Here is a 20,508-nt window from a genome sequence, read left to right as displayed (position 1 = left end):
CCCGGGTGTGAGACAGCAATGACATTGGGTATCTCATACAGCTCTGGGCAGGGGATGTGGCAGCACCCACCACCCACACCCAGTGTGATGGTGACACCGCCTGACACCTGGTACACCCAGTGTCCGATGGTCACAGCACCTGACACAGCCCTGGCCATGTGACAGTGACGATATCTGGTACCTAATCAGCTCTGAGCAAGCGATAATGACAGCACCTACTGCTTTGTACAGCCCCGGGTGTGTGATGGCGATAGCCCCAGCAGCCGTCGCTGTGTGACCATGACAACACCCGATACCAAGGCCTCATCCCGCATCCCACTGGGTCCTGGCCAAGCATCCCGGGCAAGGCTGCAGTGCCGGGTCCAGGCCGAGCATCCCGGGCAGGGCTGCAGTGCCGGGTCCCGGCCGAGCATCCCGGCCGAGGCTGCAGTGCCGCCTCCCGGCGCGGCGCGGAGCGAGAGGCGGCTCCGAGCGCTCCGCCCGCCCCGCTCCGCCCCGGAAGGCTCGGAGCGCCCGCCCGGCGCCGCCGCCGCGATGCTGCAGCTGCGGGACGCGGACGAGTCCGGCCCGGCCGGCGGCCCCGGCAGCCCCGGCAGCCCCGGGGCCGCCACGCTGGTGCCGGGGGGAGCCGGGCCGCCCTTCGAGCCCGCGGCAGCGCCGGCCCGGCAGACGCTGCGGCCGCTCAGTGTGCGCACCGCGGGCCGCGCCGGCCGCCTCCGCCAGTACTTCGTGTTCCGGGTGCGCAACGGGAGCGGCGCGGGGCGGCCGCGGGCGCTGCCCGCACGCCCTGCCCTGCCCTGACCGCTGCCCTGTGCTCTCTGCCTTGTCCCCCCGCAGCCCGGCACCATCGAGCAGGCGGTGAGCGAGATCCGCGTGGTAGTGCTGCCCGCAGAGGACGGGGAGGTGCAGAGCGTGTGGCTGCTCACCGAGTGAGTTCCGCGGCGCGATGGGATGGGATTGGGATGGGGAGGTGAGAGCTTGGCCCCGCGGGGTTGGTCCGGAGCCGCACAGCCTAAGCGCTATTCGGTATTAAATCTGCTGAATATTATTCCATGGTCCAGGCTGGCTGCGGCCATCATTATTTCATTATTTCTTTATAACCCAGCCCTCCAGATCGCGACCAACACACCCCTGTTAACCCCTTATGAAATCCAGTCCCACAGAGAACCCACTCCAGCCCAGGCTGGCTGCAGCCATCATTATTTCTTTATAATCCAGCCCTTCAGCTCCAGATCAACGCTCCTGAGTTAACCCCTTACAAAATCCAGTCCCATTCCTGCAGTAAAGCACAGGCACAGCTTCAACAAACCGAGTCAAAGCCCCGTGTGTGCAGCAGGGCACAGAGCATCAGCCCTGCAGATGCCAAGCAAAGTGACAGAAAATACAGCGTCACCAAGACTTCAGATTTGTTCTCCTCAGCAATTCTCCTTTCTGCCAAGCTCTGGAGTGTTCCTAGCCATGAGTCAAAACCACTTAAACTCAGCGGTGCTCTCTCCCCAGAATCGATCACTGGAACAACGAGAAGGAGCGCCTTGTCCTCATCACAGACTGGTCCCTCCTGGTCTGCAAGTACAACTTCATCAGCCTGCAGTGCCAGCACGTCACCAGGATTGCCCTCAGTGCTGTGGACACCATCTCCGTGGGGGAGTTTGTGTTCCCACCCAAATCTCTCAACAAGTAAGCAGCCACAGGTTATTTGGAACAGATTGAGCTCTCAGCCTGACCACAGGAATGGTGTGAGAATTCTTCCTTTTGTTTGCTTAACTTTGCAAACAACTCCTGAAGCTTTACTACAACTCCTCAGGGTAGCTGCTGGTGTGCTGGGGTGGTGAGTAATTGTACTAACAGCAAATTGCTCAAGGACTTTCAAGATAAGAGGAGTAGATTTGGGAGCAGAAACTCATCACCATTACATAATGCAGTAAGTAGTAATAACCTCAGCATGAGCAGAAAGCTGTGAGTGGCAGGACACAGGGGCTGTCACAGGCTGTGAAGGGTGGCCAGGGTGTCCCAGGTGCTTCTCCTTCCTCTCAGCTCATAAGAATGTCCCTTTGCACATTCCAGGGCCTGAATTACTACATTTCTTCAGTAAAATTTATTGTCACTTCTATTTCAAGAGCAAGTCTTTTTCAGACAGAACATTTTTAGTTAACCTTGTTCAAAGCCAAGTTTTACCATGTTCATTGTGCACTGGCAGGAGGGAAGGCGTCGGCATCCGCATCCAGTGGGACAAGCAAAGCCGAGCCTCCTTCATCAACAGGTGGAACCCCTGGTCCACCAACATCCCCTACGTGACCTTCACCGAGCACCCCATGGCTGATGCTGACGAGAAGATCTCGTCCCTGTGCCGGGTAAGGAGCTGCTCCAGGCACCTCATTGAGCTCATAGGGTAGACACAACTTCAACACAACACATGAATTAATCAAAATCAGTTACATCACAGGTGGAACTGGGAGTTCTATCTCCCCAGACTCCAAATTTTGATTTGCAAGGTGGCCCCATCACCCACTTTTGCCAGCTACCCATAAGTGGGTGAAACACAGAGGAAGCCAAAACTTCCAAAGGTGCAGAGTCCCGTAAAGCCCAAAAGAAAATGGATCTTGGGCTGTGCTCTTACTTACCTGACAGGCTGATGGATATTTAATCTAGGACTGCCAGCTAATTAACAGACAGTTTAATTGCTCACTGAAAACCTTCACTGAGGTGGTTCTCTGTTCTCTTTGTAATTGGCACTTCCCTCTGAAGGCTTGCCTAAAATTAGAACACTATTAAGCATAACACATCAGTGAGCAGGGCAGAACCACAGTCAGAAATAAACAGCTGGTCACTGATAAATCTTTACCCTGTTTAAGTGTCCTGTGCGAAATTAACTGAATCACTGAGGTTAAATATCAGACTGTGACTATCATAGCCCATAGAGCCCTGACAGCTTTAATGGTAATCCTTCACCATTCCCTGTCTGCTTAATAGCTTGTAAAACAATGCCAAAGCAAGGTGATTTCTTTTCTTCCAGCTGGAAAACTTTCAAACCCAGCTGATCCAGGCTGTGAAGAAAGCCCACAAGGAGGGCCCAGTGCCAGGAAGTGCCAATGGGGTGTTGGTGCTGGAGCGGCCCATCCTCATCGAGACCTACCTGGGACTCATGTCCTTCATCAACAACGAGGCCAAGCTGGGCTACTCCATGACAAGAGGCAAAATTGGATTTTAAACCCCCTTGTGTGTCACCTGTTCAAGGGCAAGTGAGTTGGGGAGAGGGTGCTGAGGGCAGAGCACGTGATAAAGTTGCCAGGGAAGGGAAAGGAAAGGAAAAGAAAGGGGGACGTTGTAGGACAGTTCGCAGGTTGTTTGGGGAAGGCACAGGCTGAATTTAAAGCACAGGGTGGTGCCAACCTTGTATTTTGTACCTGATTTACAGCCCTCACTGGTCCTTATGCAGGGTGAATGAGCCATGGTGTGTTCTGTGTCCCAGAGCCTGCTCTTCCCAGTCCATCAAGTGCCACTGGAACCTGCTGAAACCCCCAGAGCACAGCAGGACCTTGGTGCCACAGCCCTGCTGTATCCCTGTGTGCAGTGTCAAATCCTGTCGTGTGCTTGGGACTCCCTTGTGTTGTTTAAGAGGAATTGCTGTTCCAATCACCATGATCTCAGAGCTCTGATTAATGCCTGTTAGGAATTTCCAAAGCTGTCAGTCAGTCTTTAGCAGTATTTGCTAGCTTTTGCTAAAGCTGCCACTGTTCCACCTGCTCAGCAGCAGTTTGTGAACTCAGTATGCATTTCTGAGCTTCTTGTAAAAATCCCTTTAAGAACTTACTGGAACTTCCTCTCTACTTCTGTTTCTTTGCTGCAGCCACAGAATAAAGACTGTTGTGAGAGAACGTTGCCAAAAGCCTCACAAACACATTTGCCTTCAAAGCTGTTCTTTGTAGAACTGAAAAGGAATTCTATTTTGGTTAGATTGATACTCTTAACCATTTTTCTTAAATCTACTCTAGTTTGGGCCAGGACTTTTTAATGGATACAGAGAAAACTTTCAGCACTGTGTGTCAGCCATGATTCATACATTCCTGCACTGAACCTCTCATCCAGGGATGACATTCAGGAGAGATTACAGCTGTAATTGCTCAGGAGGTGACTCTAACAAGCTTTTTCCTTGTGCATGACCTTCTCTCCATGCTCTTTCCTCAGAGCTGGATGAACACTGTGCCACAGTGGTTTTGATCTTAATGTAGGTGAGTGTTTGTGAAACTCCTGTTGCAGTCAGTCCTGACTCCAGCTTTCCAAGCTTCTCCATGTGTTTTTTAAGTTACCTGTTCAATTTTCATTAACCTTGCAGTAAAGTTAAAATTTCAACTCTTACTTGGTATTTGTTCTTCATTTTCTGGAGATTGAGGCTGTGTAATTAGGTAACAAAATAAAAAACATCCACTAAATTCCTAAACAAGAGGTTCCCTCCTTGGGAGGATACAGGGGAAAACAAGGAAGGATTCCAGCTGCTCCTTCCCTGCCAAACCATCCACTCCTGTTGGGCACCAGAGCTGGGACAAAATTCCCATTTCAGTTACCTTTAATTCAGCATCTTGAAGTGTCAAATTGTGATCCCTCTGGCAAAGATTCCATGTAATAAATCCACGCTGGCCCAAGCACAGTTACTGTCACCCAAAATTATTTGTGTGCAAGTAACAGTTTCCTTGTGCTGGGATAAATCATACATCATCACATCACTGACCACACTGAAACAGACTTTCAAGTGCAGAGGTGCAGGTTTATAGTTTGTAACTATCAAAATATTTATTGGAAATAGAAAATTTAAATAATAGCTATACATTATATATACACAGAGCTACAGTTTTAGAAAATAAGGGTTCAGAGTTGAAAAATATCAACTCCCTCAATATTCAGGTTTTCTTGCAATAAACACTCATTCCTTACATTGCACTTGCTACATCACTTCATTCAAATTCAGTCACAGTATTTCACACACTGAGCTTGGAGCTCCTTCCAATAAATAACTTATAAATACAAACACTTCAGACTGGGCAACAGGTTTGCACTCCTTTCCTCTTTCTTCCTCAGACTTGGGAGCAGTTTTAATGCATTTTAGTTCTTTTATTTTACCTCTTCTCTTTCCAAGTAACACACACAGAAGTGGTCCTTGCTCAGGAGCAGCATGGAGTCCCCACTGGAATGCCAGGAGAGAGACACAATCTGGAAGTCACCTGCAGGAAGAGATCAGTGTGTCAGCAAGTTGGCAGCTCATCCTCCTGCTGGAGGAAAAGGCAGCTGCAATCAGCCACACAAATAAATCCCTGCTGGCCCTGTGCTGTCCCTGAGACATTTCCTGTGTCTCACTATGAGCTCCTCTTTTCCTGACAGTGAAAACACCCATTTTTAAACAGCTCCAAGAACACACCTGAGCCATTTCCAGGATAACACTCGGATCAGTTTATAAATAGAATATTATTTTTCACCAATTCCAGATTCTTTACTTCTTTTCTGTCAGGGTTGGGATTAAATTGTGAGATGGTATTTCTTGTTGGGATTCAGATGTTTGTTAGTTCTTATCTCTGTTACAGTCTTACAAACCCTGAGTTCTACAGCACTTCACTCTAACACTAACTAAAAATGGAGCTGTGTCTCTCTCTCTACAAGGCCTTTTAAGCATCAACTCTCCAATTAAGAAATCACATGTAAATTATTTTTACTTTTAACCCAATAATCAACTACCTATGCCCTGCAATGTGAATTCCACAAAACCACCTAAACCCATGGGAAAAAAGGAGGAAAAAAAAAAAACGGGGAAAAAGGAAAGGGGGAAAAAGGAAAGGGGGAAAAAGGAAAGGGGGAAAAAGGAAAGGGGGAAAAAGGAAAGGGGGAAACAAAAAAAAAAAAGGAGGAAACAAAAAAAAGGAGGAAACAAAAAAAAAGGAGGAAACAAAAAAAAAGGAGGAAACAAAAAAAAAAAGGAGGAAACAAAAAAGAGGAGGAAACAAAAAAAAGGAGGAAACAAAAAAAAGGAGGAAACAAAAAAAAAAAGGAGGAAACAAAAAAAAAAGGAGGAAACAAAAAAAAAAGGAGGAAACAAAAAAAAAGGAGGAAACAAAAAAAAAGGAGGAAACAAAAAAAAAGGAGGAAACAAAAAAAAAGGAGGAAACAAAAAAAAAGGAGGAAACAAAAAAAAAGGAGGAAACAAAAAAAAAGGAGGAAACAAAACAAAAAAGGAGCCTCCACTCTAAAACCTCCATCTTGCTTTATACATATCACTATATTCTAAAACCCCAAACCCTAGGTTTTCCACCCTGTGACATTACACACTTCTACCCAAACTCCACAATCCCAGTTCCATCATTCCATTCTGGACGCTTCTCCACAGCCTCAGGTCAAATGCAGTTTTCTCTTGACGAGACACTTTTTCCAGCACAGAAAGCCTAAAACTCTCAGCAGCCAAGGCTCCAACAAGTGAGCAGCTGCTGGGAGGTTGTGTGCTCACCTTCCCCAGGCACCTTCACAACCACACAGCCAGCTGGGGACCACAGGTACACTCTGCTGCTGCCCGTGCACACAGCCAGGCGGGGCTGGCAGGGGTCCCACTGGAAGCACTGGATGGTGTACAGCTGCTCCAACACCACTGCCAGCTTCAGCTTCCTGATGTCCCAGATCCACACAGCGTTGGGAATGTTATCTGCAGGGGAAACAGCAATGGTGTGATAGCTGGAGGATAAAAGGATCACATGTGGTTTTTTCTAAATGCACAGGAACTAATTCGTACAACACAAATCTTTAGGTACGCCCCAAGGTTAGCACCACTTGAACCTTCAGGAAATATTGCAAAAAAAAGGTAAAAGTGATCTAGTCCATCTCCCAGTCCTTCCCTGGCTTTTATCACATTTGTCTGATGGGTTTTGCACCTGATCCAGGCACAAACAGCCCCTCAGGACCAAAGGGAAAAATGGAACCTTAATTCCATGAGTTTCGCTATTCAGGAACTCAGTTTCACTACAGCGAAACAGTTTCAATATTCCTCAACAGTTTCACTGTTTAGGAAGTCAGAATTCCTCCTGCTATAGGTTGTGCAGAGTTCTGTCTTTTAAGAGACCCAGCCTGTAAGTGGGAAGATTTGTTTCATTTTCAATACAGTGTGCTCACACAAACTTGAAGAAATATAAAACCCCACTATTTTCATTAAATGCAGAGCCAAGGCTGAGTTCATGCCCCGACCAGCAGTTCTGGCAGCTCCCAACAGTTAACACACACTACAAGACAGGCTGGGATTCCTCTGTAGTTATACATCTCACAACAGAGCTGATTTTACAGGGCCATGACTCTTTTTATAGTGCAAAGGGATCATTTCTGCTAAGGAAAGCCCCACATGCCCCACATGGTTTCCCCTCTGAGGCAGGGCAGTTGGAACTCACCATTTTTGGTGGCCAGGAAACAATTATCTGCACTGAAGGCCAACATCCCAACTCCCACTTTGGGATTTGCCTTGTCAGCAACTGGTTTGATGTAATTTAAAGAAACTGGCACTTGGCAAATGTCATCTGGAACAGGAAATAAAAGTATTTCACTAAGTGAGCCTGGATGGACAATGCATTTATATCCAACTCTTAAAACCCCTCAGCTCTGAAGTGATAGGATCATATTTTACTCTTCTCCAAGATGTTCCAGTCAAAATTTCAATTGTTTTAAGATACTACATCTTCACACAGCCACCCTACTACTATTCCTGCCCTCCTACAGAAAAGGAAAGGCTGGAAATTCAGGCAAGACTGAGATTAAATCAGGAAAATGAGGAGAGCTTAATTTTTCTACTACCTTCTAACTAGTATTTCAAACACTGTTAACCAAAGGTGATTTACAGTGCCACAAACACTGAGACTGATTTTTACTGCCCTAGAGAACATCCAGAGGATCTGTCCCACCATCCAAGGGGCAGAGTTCACCTACAATGTTTATTTAAAGACTTCCCAAGGCTCAAGTGTCTGGTTTGAGTAAACTTTGGCTTACATTTACTCTGTGTGCTGAAGAGAGAACTAGCCAATGCTCTTGTTGGAGGGAAAGAAAGTCTCTCTGTGCCAAGAGTTGGGGATTTCTCCACTTCTTTATACACAATCTACAAAGAAACAAGTGAGAGCTCTACAGAAGGGCCTTGGAGAGTTTGAACAGGGGCTGTTACCAAATACCCACATCCCACTGGCTCATTTGCACATTTAGAACACCTCAGCATCCCCTGGTTCATCAACAGAGGAAAGGGTTTCAGCAGGCAGATCTGAAATCCAGTATTCCCAATGAATCATGGGCTATTTGGAGCCATGATCAGGAAAAACACTCCAGAGAATAAGCCCCAAGGAGTGCACCTCATTTATTATTTCTGACAGCAAATTAAATCATCCCCATTACAGCAGGAACATGAATCTCATTTTTACAACCCAAAATCTTTCATCTGATTCTGCCACAAACAAAGTGCAGCGCTGCAGAAGGAAAATAGCAAAAATATTTTAGTGTGCCTGCTGAACACAAGCACCAGGATAAAACACAGCAACTGCAATTCCTGTCTGTGTAGTGGAGATTAACAGAGCTATTTCCATTTGTTTTCCATGACATATTTTACACCTAACTGGAAGTTAAGGCATTTTTCAGCCATGAGAAGATTTGCTGAGGTGCTTTAATGGCTCGTGCCTGGCTTCTGGTTAAGAGGCAGAGTCATGTGAATATTGCAGGCTTACAATCCACACACAAACTCTTCCAGGAGGTCTGTTCAGTCCCTCTGCAATGGCAAACAGCACCACAAACTGTTCTCATTACCTCCAGGGATGAGATCAGCTCGGGATTTTGGGAACAGCAGCTCTGCACCTGCTGCCAACAGCCCAGAATCTGTCAGGCCTTGCAGGTACAGGTATAAAGGATAAAAATCAATGCTGACAGATGTTCCAGGAAATGCCCTTTAGGTGAGCTGGATGAGCCTGTCCACACAGGATGGAAAATCTAAACACAATCCAGTTCCAGCACTGTTTAAAGTTAGGAATTGTATAAAGCTGAGACCAATCTCTCCTGTTCAGTTTTCCAGTTTGTATCTGTAATGCAGCCACCACCTACACCCCAAATACACTGGCATGTGACAGGAGCATCTCAGAATCATTACTGCTCAAGAGAGATGATCATAGACACATATTCCATCAAATTTGAAAGGATTCCCCTTTTTTGTTACGTGCCCAGGTTGCCATGCAATTTCCCAAGCCCTGGCAGGAACAAAAGTTTCCAGAATTAAATGGATTAATGAGTATCTTTCAGATACAAACAGCAGCACCCAAGCTCTGCTAAGGTCTCCCTGGATTTAGGATCCACACTTACAGTCTTTTTGTTGGTAATGACTGCTGGATGCTCAAGCTCTGTGATCTTCTTCCACGTCACATGGTTCAGGATACGCACCTGGCTCAGGAAACGTGGCAAGGGGAGACTGTTAGGGCAAAGTTCTCCAAATTATTTAGATAAAAGAGGCAGGAAACACTTCTCACCTTTTCATCAAAGCTGCCAATGGCCAGGAATTGGCTGCTGGGACTCCAGGCAATTGATTTGATGCCCAGGGGCCACTCGTAGGCACGGTAGGAGGAGAGCAGGCGCCCATCCAGGGAGTAGAGCAGCACCTTGTACTGAAACACAGCACAGCCACCCCAAAATCCAGCAATGCTGCTGAAAACCACAGGCAGGAAAATCATCCTGCCAAACTCTGCCTGCTTAACATGCAAGTTAAACACAAAGGTACAAATGGTCTCTTATCTAGGAGTTAAGAGGCTTCGTTGCTCTCTTTTTGGATGAGTACTTTCAGTAGCTGTAAAATCACTGTGCAGTGCAGTGTCAGTAAAGCTGTACAAAACTCTTACACTCTTCCATTATTATTTCATTATTTCAATAGCAGCTTCTGCAATATTTACAATTTGTTTGCAAGATAAATTAGAAATAATTTGCTGTCACTGAAAGTTTAAAGAACAGCCACATCCATTTGCAAGGACACACATCCCCAACACAAATGTAATATTTAACAAAAACTGGACTCACACTCTTTTATATTCAAAAGAAACATTTTAAACACTAATTATTTCAGTCACTGCTTTATACATGATGGCCAAAGACCAACTTGAGCTCTTCAAGAAAATAATCTGCTTTTCCTCTTACCTCCAGGCACGTGTCCCAGGCTGCCAGTACACAGCCATTGGGAGCCCACTCAATCCCAAAGAGATCCTGGGTTTCAGTGTCAAAATGCTGCCCACAAAAGAGAAACCACAAAACCATTTGAAACATGTCAACAAATCCTGTTGCATCTAAGCTGACAGAATGTTCAGCTTTAACCTTTCAAGGCCTACCACAAACACAAAAGAGCTTTTTGTATGCCAGACTAGCAACCAAAATATTTCCTCTTGTAACACATGCTGCATTCAGTGGATCTTTGATCCCCTCTACAGAACAGCAGAAAGTTTCTATACCTTCAAATGAACAGCATTTCATAAGAGAATTAAATTAGTTACACTGATTCAGTCAAAAATCCAGGAAGCCTAATTCCTTGTCTTAAAGCAAGTACAGGATCACATAACCCCAGAACAGTGTGAGCTGGAAGGGACCTTACAGGGACAGGGACAGCTTCCACTATCCCAGGTTGCTCCAAGTTCCATCTTGGAACTTGGGGATGGGGATACAACCTGGCCTTGGACACTTCCAGGGATGGGACAGCCACAGCTTCCACTTCATTAGGGAAAAGCTCTAATGAACATGACAAACATTTAGGGCTATTTCCCAAATTTTTTTTTCCCCAATTTTTTCCTGTAAGCTTCTGGTGAGGCTCAGAATTCCCAAATTAGAGGTGACACAAACAGACAAGTTCTTAATGAGGTTTAATTGCCCAGATCCAGCCCGTGAGCAATGCCACCCTCCATGGACTGATCCCATGTGTGAACAGTTTATACCACATGTCCCAAGTACCAAGCTCTCACTGTTTCTCATGGAATAGTGTGCAAAATGGGCAGGGAACTCCAGAGCAGAGGCAGAGCTTACCCTGAGGAGCTGCCAGTTTCTGCACACGAAGATGCTGATGAAATCCTTGCAGTCGCGGCGCTCCACCACGGCCATGTAGCGCCCGTCCTTGGTGAAAGCCACCCCTGCCAACGGCACAGATTAATTAAAACTGGCTTAATTAGAAATCAGACAACAAGGCAGAAGAGCTGATGAGTCTCCAGCAAGGCACAGTTACTCCCAATTCAAAGCAAAGCTAAAAGAGGAGGCAGAATCTCTTCACAGAAGGTCACATTAATCAAGGCAAAGCACAGTGTTACTGATTCGTTGTGTAAGCAATTTTTAAGCTCAGAATGTACAATTTCTCAGGATGTAGAGCTCCAGCATGCTTCAAAACACATCTAACCACTGACAGTTGTTATATAAACCCAGCAGATTTCAAATAACCACTTCATTTAGCCTGGCTAAATGGATCAGTTATGCAACCATCAGGTCTCCACCAACTCCCAGGCATTGCTCCCCATCCTCCTGGATTTTGCATGGAATACATAATTGTCTTTGTCATCTCTGGGATACAAGCCTTGGGCAGGGAACTGCTCACCACAGCCATGTGGTCTGACAGCCCTGACACAAGCTTCCCTTTCCAGCCTTTCCATATGCAGAAGATGACAAAAGTCACTTTGGATTAATGTGTTTTATGGTGAGCACATCCAGCATAATTTAATGTCTTAAAGGATCCCTCAGAGGCAAACACAACACAGATGCACATGTGAAGAGCAGGCACATGGATCAGCTGGAATCCTTCACTCAGACACCACAACCTGGCTGCAGGTGCTGCTCAGAAGGGACAGGACCAGACCCTGTTCCCAAAAACGGGGTTTGTCATCACATTAAAAGTATTTTTCCCCCTTTCTGCCACATCAAAGGACAATTCCCAGCCAGGTGTGTGACACTTACCTTGCTGGCATGCTTTGGGGTACTTGATGTAAGACACAGACTTGGTGCACAAGGACCACACCGTGATTCGCAGCTGGCACAGAGACAGGGAGCAGATTAAAAAAAATTGTGTAGATTAAAAAAAAATAATAATAATTAACAGGAAAACATCAGCCTAATCCAGCAACACAAAGTGGATCAATAAAACTTCTGTGATTAATTAATTCTGCAGCTATTTTGTGTAACACAATGGGAAGCAGCTATGAGGAATTATGTCCCAATTTCTGGCAGTTAGAAGGGAATTTACCCAAACTTACACAAGTACTCTAGATGGGGATACAAAATTCACAGCACTGATATGGAGAAAAGCTCTTCACAAACACTGAAGTTCCCGACATTGGGCAGTAGATTGGGAGGATGTTTGTGCTAGAGTCACTGTGAAGCTGGAAAAACAGATTCATCACAGAATCTGGAGGAGAGCTGGGGAGTTTCCTGCCTTAATGAATGGATGACAAGTTACAGCCCCTTCAGAACACTGTATCCTTGGGAAAAGGCTATTAAGTATGAACATTAAACTGAATTTAACATTTAGAAACCCTCAGCTTTGACAGCTGATTTGTGTTTTGCTCTTCCCTCCTCAGGCACCCTTACAGAATTACTGAAAAATCCAGACACCCAAAACCTGCTATGCAAAGCAAAAGGCTTTACACTGGTGTTTGGGGGATTTCTGGAGAACTATGCCTCCACAAGCACCAAGGCAGAGCCAGCCTCCCCACAGCTCCCCAAGGTCACAGCTGCACTGCAGGCTCTGCCCTGCCATCTGCACATTACCCAATTAAAAACAAATACTCCCTCTCCCTTAGCAACGGCAGCCCAGACACACGGGCATTCACCAGGATGGCACGTGAACCTCTGCATTTGGAGCTGGAGCAAGGAATGTTTCCACACTCAGGTTCTGAACTTGTGTTTTCCTGCATTTCATTGCACCAAGGAACAGCTACAGGTAGGACTTTTTCCAGTGAAGCAACTCTATCACAAAGCTTTCCCTGAATTATTGAACACCAAAATTCATTCTGATCTGATGTAAAACAGCAGCATTGTGCCCATTTGCTCCTCCTCCCACACCCCAGCAGTCTCAGGAGGAAGGTTTTCCTGCACCTTTCTGCAGGTTTGTCCTCAACACTGCTTTTCCTTCCCTGAAGGACCTGGCACTGCTCAATGGTGACACAGGATGCTGAGGGAGCAGCAGGATGTGCCTCACTGGTAACTCTGCAGGCTCTGTGTTGCAACAGAAATTGGAGATTTTTCCCTTGCTGACATGATCAGTTTTGGTGGGAAGCAGAATTCAAGGGATTTACAGGGTTCAAGCCAAGCTTCAGAATCCCAACAAACACCATCTCCCCATCAGAGATCCATGGAATCCCAAACAGACCCTTCTGCCTTACACATCAGGAAACCTCTAAGATTTGAAGAAATAACACAGAAATTTTTCTCCATGGAATCACAGCATGATTTGGGCTGGAAGGGACCTTAAAGCTCATCTTGTCCCACCTCCTGCCATGGACACAGACACCTTCCAGTAGACCAAGCTCTGCCCAACCTCACAGGGAAGGATTTCTTCTTAGCATCTCACCTAATCCTGCCCTCTGTCAGTGGCAAGCCATTTCCCTTTGCCCTGTCACTCCAGGCCCTTGGAAAATGTCTCTCTATATCTTTCCTGTAAAGAAGGCCACAATGAGGTTGCCCCAAAGCTTCTCTTCTCCAGGCTGGACAATTCCAGGTGTCCCAGCAGAGCTGCTCTATCCCTCTGGTCACCCTGGGGCTCCTCTGGACTCTCTGCAGGAGCTCCAGGTCCTTCCTATGCTGGGACTCCAGGGCTGGAGGCAGCTCTGCAGGTGAGGTCTCACCTGGGCAGGGCAGAGGGGCAGAACCTCCTCCTCTAAGTTCAGCAGCTCCTGGAGGAACCCATGAGATGAACATTAATCAACTTTTATTGATTAATGACCCTGGGGCCGCTCACTTCCGGCCACCCAAAGCCAGCGCTGTCAGTCTGCTCCTCAGGCAAGATTTACTTTAAAAATACCAACACAATGCCTCCACACATTCCTCTGCAGCAACTGCAGCACTGAAATGCTGCTGGGGACTATTAATTGCATCCCTAAATGCACTGGCTGCCCTGCCTCCCCTGAGCAAAACACTCAGCACACATTCTCCAGCCACTTAATACAGGCTTAGCAGCTGCAGGCTTCGAATGCTCAGGGCTGGATCATCATTTTTCCTGACAAAGGCATCTGAGTGCTGCTACTCAGCCTCAGGAACAGCTCCCCTGGCCTGCTGGGCATCAAACACTTCCATCCTGGACCACACTGCCTGCTCCAAGCCTCAGGAGGCCAGCACAGGTTTCATAGCAGTCACACGCACAAAAATACACCTGCAAAAACCCAGACTACAATTAAAGATGCTTCTAAGTGTCTGAAAAGCAAAGCTCTCATCTTCATCTATCAGCCACAACACACCTTTAATATCTAACAAGATTACAGAATCACAGCCAGGAAGGGACCTGTGAATCATCTTGTTTCTCTATTCACAGATTCATTGAGGTTGGAAAAGACCACCAGGATCATCAAGTCCAATCCAACCTGTGCCTGATCCCCACCCTGTCACCCAGCCCAGAGCAGCGAGTGCCACCTCCAGGGATGGGGACTCCACCACCCATCTCCCTGGGCAGCACCTGGCCACCTTTTCCATGAAGAAATTCCTCCTGATGTCCAACCTGACCCTCCCCTGGCAGAGCTTGATGCTGTGTCCTCTCATCCTGCTGTTCTTTGTCTGTTCCAAGGGCTGCAGGCTCAGAGGGAAGCACACAGACACATTCTATAATTCCATTTTAACTTCTCATCCAACTTACACAACTGGATGGTTTAGTCTAGTGGTAGGAACATTTAAAACCAAATCATTTTGCTTCCTGAAAGCAGGATCCTTTTCTGTTGTTCCATTTGTGCCCACTCACACATTCCTACAGAGAAACTCACATTATGTGTTTAATGTATGGATTTCACACCCCCTTCCCTTAATGTTGTGTTTACAACTGAATTGTGACAGAAAGGGAAAACCTTCATATTCCCACCTGGAACATTCCACAAGCTCATTTAAGTTGCCAACATAAATGAGATGAAGAAGATTAGAAGGATTATGTCACAGCTTGCAGACAGGATCAGGAGCAACAGAAACACCAAACACAGAGGGTGAGAAAAGAAACCAAACGCTTCAAAAATGACAGGAAATTTCCATTGCTGCTCGTTGCCTTTCTCAGGGAATTCATGGAGAAGGGACAATTGTTTTTATAGAAGGAGAACAGCCCATGGTTAGTTGAGTCTGCAGCAAGCCCTTCTCCACTGCTTCTTTTGGGGGATACCTTCTCTTCAGCATAGATTGAGTGGAGTTGCCAAACTCAAATCCTCACAATAATGGTGTCTGAGAAGTTTTCAGCTGTTGTTTTGCAGTGGAAAAACAAACCAAAAGCAGAAGCATTTTTAAAATAGCCTAAAAACAGCTGAGAAATAAAAAGTATTTAGATGGTAACGTGATAAACAGCGACCAGGACCACGGCCCGATGTTGACAGCTCCAGGCAGGTGTAGGACTGGTGATTTTCAGCAGACAAAAACACACTTTTAAACAACCTACAGCTCAAATGACTGTCAACTCTTGTCCCAGACTTGACTGGGTCACTCAGCCCCCTTACATAGCAGTGTCTGTCAGCACTGGATTTCAGAAGATTATTCAGAGCACATTCCTCGCCAGGAAGCATTTTTCAGCCAACGCAGCCACGCACAGTTACCAAGGATTAGCTGGGATACACACAGAAACACACACACTTCTCCCTGCTGCTGCAGCCCCAGAGAAGCTCCTTAATGCTTGAGGACTTGACATGGAATGAGACAAAGTACCAAGTATGTTGTTTGTAAGCACAGCTCTTCAGAGAAACACTCCAGAACATCTTCACGCTATTTATCCCAAAATGTGAGGGTCATGAGGAAGCAGAGAATCCCAGGATGGCTTGGGTTGGAAAGGACCTTAAAGCTCATCTTATCCCACCCCTGCCATGGGCAGGGATAACTTCCACTAGGCCAGGCTGATCCAAAACCCTGGCTTTGAGCACTTGCAGAAATGTGAAGAGAATCCTTTTCCTTCAGATCCTTTACCTGCAGCTGTTGGTTAAGCTCTACCTGTGCCTGTAAATTCTGGCATTGGGAGGAGTCACATGGGGTTCAACATCTTCCACAGGACACACTGAGAATGTAGAGTGGATTTCAGTAGAAGAGGAACACTGACCACAAAGAAATTAGTTTTAATTAGCAAATTAGCTGATGAATTCCAAGTGTCAAGGATGGTGCCAGATTCCTTTTTTAGGTGCCAGTGACAGGACAAGGAGTAATGGCCATAAACTAAAACACGAGTTTTCCACCTCAGCATGAGGAAGAATTTCTTTCCATGGAGGGTGGCAGAGCACTGGAACATCTTCCCAGGGAGGGCAGGGAATCTCCCTCTCTGGAGACATTCCAAACCCACCTGGATGCATTTCTGTGTCACCTGCTCCAGGTGACCCTGTCCTGGCAGGGCTGTTGGACTGGATGATCTCCAGAGGGCCCTCCCAACTCCAACTATTCTGGGATTCTGTAATGATTTTTCTGAAGCACTGGTAAGTACAGATTGCTAGAAAGAAATTAGCCCAACCATAACCTTTAAAAAAAAAACCTTTCTTAGGGAATAAGAAAGTTCCTTGTGAGCTCTCAGTGGAGTTCACACATTGACCTGAGGAATAACAAGTGGTTACTTGGTGCTGTTTGGAAGTAACCAAAGCCCAGCTGAGCTGACAGGGAACCCCCAAACCCTCCAGAGTATCACAGGATTTGATAAGACATTGATATTAAATATCCTGTGCCCTGCCCACATCCATCCCCCCAGACTGTGGATTCAGCAGGGAGGGAGTAAACACAGCTCCAACCACGGCCTGGCCCTGGCAGCTGTCTGACAACAGCTAATTTAGCAGCCTGTTTACAGCTGGAAAGGAAACTTATCCCAACACAGATGCCAACTTGGCAAAGGCTTAATGAAATCCTCTAAGGTCAAACTGAGTTCTGTTGGGAGGCAATAAATCCTCCCTGGTCCACCCCCACATGCACGTGCCACGAGATCTTCTCTGGGAGCCTGACACAGCCCCAGCCTGCAGCTCTGCTGCTGCCTGGCCAGCAGGGATGGCTGCTCTGCCTCCAGGCTGGAATTCTGGGCTTGCTTTTAATTTTTGTTGCTGCTATCAGGGCAATACACACCTGGGAATACCAAGGTCTAAACTTATCACTCCTGTCTAGAGGGATGGGGGAGTGAGTATACACAAACACAGCAGAGTCCACAGCAATATCCTACCAACAATTTCAGGACATCCTAATATCTTACTAACTAATTTTTGGGGAATTTTGTACTACAGCACATGAATTCTGTGCTAAGCAGTGTTATGGCACAAGATCCTGTCACCTAAAACCCTTCCACATGTTTGGAAAGAGTAAATACAAAATTTAAGTGTCTCACATGCTGTTCTTGGCTATTTTCTGACCCTTCATTGTTGTACTCAATAACAGCAATCATCAGCTCCAATCCAAAAGGTGGAAAAGTCAGAATCCACAAGGTTTCCAACAAACTGACCATCCACAAACCAATTTGGATTCTACATTAGTAGCATTCCCCAATATGGGTTTTAATAAGCATTAAAGGTGTTATAATTTTAATTTCACAAGTTCCACCAGCCGTTTGGCTCCTCGAAAAAATATTTCCAGGATCTGGATCTAAATCTCTGGATTTAGATCCAGATCCTGGAAAACAACTGGAAAAATATTTCCAGGATCAGGATCTAAATCTCATAGGTCACTAGGTCCTTAAGTTTTAATTTAAGATCAGTCTGAAATGTTTAACGTTTGGGTTTTTAACTAGAAATCCTGGGCTTCTCTCACCGTGCAAGCAACGTATTGGATTTCTAGGACTGTTGTGATGAATGCCACGAAAATCAAAAACATTAGGATATGCTCTAAACCACACAATGTTACCTTCGAATTTAAGTGTCCATTTTCTACCTTCTCATCAGAAGAGGACAAAATATTAGTGGAACAACAAACACCTAACCTGGAACTAACCCGAGTTACACACAGGAGTACAGAGCTGCGTCCCTGCTCTCCACCACCGCTGCAGCTTTAAGGGCTCTGGGTTATTTTAGGAGGCAGAGGGCAGGCAGCAACACCTGACACCGAGGGGAGCAAGCCTGCCTGCACACTCACATGGAACTCGGTGGTGTTGAGGATGTGACGCCCGTCCGGACTCCAGCACGAGGCCACCAATCCCGCGGAGCCCTCGTCGATCCTACAGTGCCAGTCCGGCTGCTCCAGGGACCAGACCTGGGGCAGGGAGCAAGCACACAGAGCAGCATCAGCTCAGCCAAAGCTCTGCTCAGCAGGATTCCCTGCAGCTGGCAACAGGCTGCTGCATCCCAGCAACACCCAGCCACCCGCAGCCATGAAGGACTGGCGCTGGATCCCGCTGCAAAAGTGAGTCCCGTGCTTTGTGTGCTCATGGAAATGGCAAATGATGTGGGGTTGGATTTTTTTTCTGTGATAAATATACTGAATATCCAATATTTAAACAGGTTTAGCTCACTTAACAAGCTTTCGTGTTATTTATTTTTATAAGATAATCTCCAAGTCTGATTTGTTTTGCTAGATATTTTTATCTGAAATATTCTTTTTCAAACTAAGATTTTTGTCGTGGCTTTCAAAATCCTGGCTATCCTCAAACTGTGTTACCAATAACATCAGGTGCTTCAGCAAAGCCTCACACTAGTGCTGGCTGTTAAGCTCTCACTCACATCACACCCAAACCCCAGCAGGACACACGCCCTGTGCTGCTTTCATGCTCACCTGGACAAGGCCCCGCTTGTACATGGCACACAGGATGAATTGCGAGTCCGAGGACCACTCGATGTACTGGATCTGATCCGTGCAGGTGTAGAGGTGCAGGATCTGCAGGGTGCTGGCATCCCGAACCACCAAGCGGTGCTGCACACACGAGGCCTGGGGGGGAATGGGGACAGGGCTGAGCTGGGGCAGGATCCTGCACGGAGCACCAGGGCTGTCCCTGCCAGGCTCGCTGTGATGCCAGGTTTAGCTCAGAGAGCATCAATGTTGTGTTTAAAAAAATAAAAATCCTCCCTGTGGGTGGGGAGCCACTGGCACAGGGTGCCCAGAGAAGCTGTAGCACCCCATCCCTGGAAGTGTCGAAGGTGAGGTTGGAAAGGGCTTGGAGCAAGCTGGGATAGTGGAAGGTGTCCCTGAGTGGGACTGGATGAGCTTTAAAGTTCCTTGCACTCCAAACCAGTCTAGGATTCTGTATTCTGTTCTATATGCACTGAGCTCCACTGCAAACTACAGTGAGAACTAGCCCAGGGGGAAAGGGGGTTTTAGAGTAGAGATAGAATCTTCAACTCCATCACTGCTGGGTAAATAACTCCAGTTTTAAAAAATTACTTTCCGTCTGATAACTTATTTTATTTCATAGAATCCCTTAATGATTTGGGTTGGGAGGGATCTTAAAACCCATCCAGGGACACCTTCCACTGCCCCAGGCTGCTCCAAGCTTGGACACTGCCAGGGACCCAGGGGCACCCACAGCTTCTCTGGGCCCCCAGTGCCGGGGCCTACCCACCCTCACAGAGAATTCCTTCCCAATATCCCATCTAACCCTGCCCTTTGGCAGTTCGAAGCTGTTCTTCCTCCTCCAGCCTCTCCAAACCGTTGTTAAAAGTCCCCTCCATCTTCCCTGTAGGCTCCCTTCAGGTACTACATAATTTAAAGTACTCATTCATCTAACTGATTACGGTTAATTAAACCTAACTCATCTCTCCGGTGTTGACCCTTCGTGCCTCAAAGCCTCCCGGCAGCAGCCTCAAAGCTCAGGCCCGCCGGCTCCGGGGCTCCATCGCTGCCCCGCAGCGTCCGCCCTCAGCCCGGCGGGCCCCGCGCAGCGGCCGCTCGGGGGCCGCGCCAACCGCCCCGTTCCGGGCCGGGCCGCACGGCCCGAGCGCGGCCGGCACTCACCAGGCATTTCCCGTCGGGGGAGAAGCGGCCCAGGAGCCCCGAGAGCTTGAAGAGCTCCGAGAAGTTCATGGCGGGCGCGGCGCCGCCGGGATTCGAACCCGCCGCGCTCCGCCCGCCCCGCTCCGCTCCGCTCCGCCGGGGCCCGCCGGAAGGGGCGGGGCCGCGCGGGAGGGGCCGCCGCGGGGCACGCCGGGAGTTGTGGTCCCCGCGCCGGCCCGGCAGGGGGCGCCCGGCGGCGGGAAGCGCGCGGGAAAGGCGCGCGCCAGCCGCATTGGTATGCAAATGAGCCGCTAATGAGCCGCGTAACGACGCGGTTAATGAGCTGATGGGCGCGCTCCCCCTCCACTCCGTATCCTCAGGGAACCCTCCCCCTTAGCTGCCGCCTTTCCGCGGGCAACATCCCGCGCATGGAATAGCCCTGACTAATTAACC

General features: G+C 47.5%; 2 protein-coding genes across 3 annotated transcripts; one reads left to right on the top strand and one right to left on the bottom strand.

Annotated features, from left to right (window-relative positions):
• Nucleotides 1–531: 531 nt before the first annotated feature.
• On the top strand, nt 532–4,356 carry TPRG1L (tumor protein p63 regulated 1 like). Of its 2 annotated transcripts, XM_058818676.1 has the most exons (6): nt 532–738; nt 838–929; nt 1,501–1,677; nt 2,198–2,351; nt 3,014–3,239; nt 3,437–4,356. In XM_058818676.1, exons 1-5 carry the CDS (start codon nt 535–537, stop codon nt 3,206–3,208), a joined length of 822 nt encoding a protein of 273 aa, XP_058674659.1. In that variant the 5' UTR covers nt 532–534; the 3' UTR covers nt 3,209–3,239; nt 3,437–4,356. The 2 variants fall into 2 exon arrangements, with proteins under 2 accessions (XP_058674659.1, XP_058674658.1); XM_058818675.1 differs by having other exon boundaries at nt 3,014–4,356.
• Nucleotides 4,357–4,741: 385 nt separating this feature from the next.
• On the bottom strand, nt 4,742–20,201 carry WRAP73 (WD repeat containing, antisense to TP73). The gene is made up of 12 exons (XM_058818835.1): nt 20,077–20,201; nt 18,901–19,053; nt 18,265–18,381; nt 11,959–12,031; nt 11,044–11,147; nt 10,171–10,257; nt 9,513–9,647; nt 9,349–9,426; nt 8,005–8,110; nt 7,413–7,538; nt 6,488–6,679; nt 4,742–5,216 (listed from the first exon to the last, which is right to left on the bottom strand). The coding sequence occupies exons 1-12, from the start codon at nt 20,143–20,145 to the stop codon at nt 5,107–5,109; spliced, it is 1,350 nt and encodes a 449-aa protein (XP_058674818.1). The 5' UTR covers nt 20,146–20,201; the 3' UTR covers nt 4,742–5,106.
• Nucleotides 20,202–20,508: the final 307 nt, after the last annotated feature.

This window comes from Ammospiza caudacuta, chromosome 22 (assembly GCF_027887145.1).
Source record: "Ammospiza caudacuta isolate bAmmCau1 chromosome 22, bAmmCau1.pri, whole genome shotgun sequence".
Taxonomy (NCBI): Eukaryota; Metazoa; Chordata; class Aves; order Passeriformes; family Passerellidae; genus Ammospiza; species Ammospiza caudacuta.
This window is presented reverse-complemented; position numbering and strand designations above follow the sequence as displayed.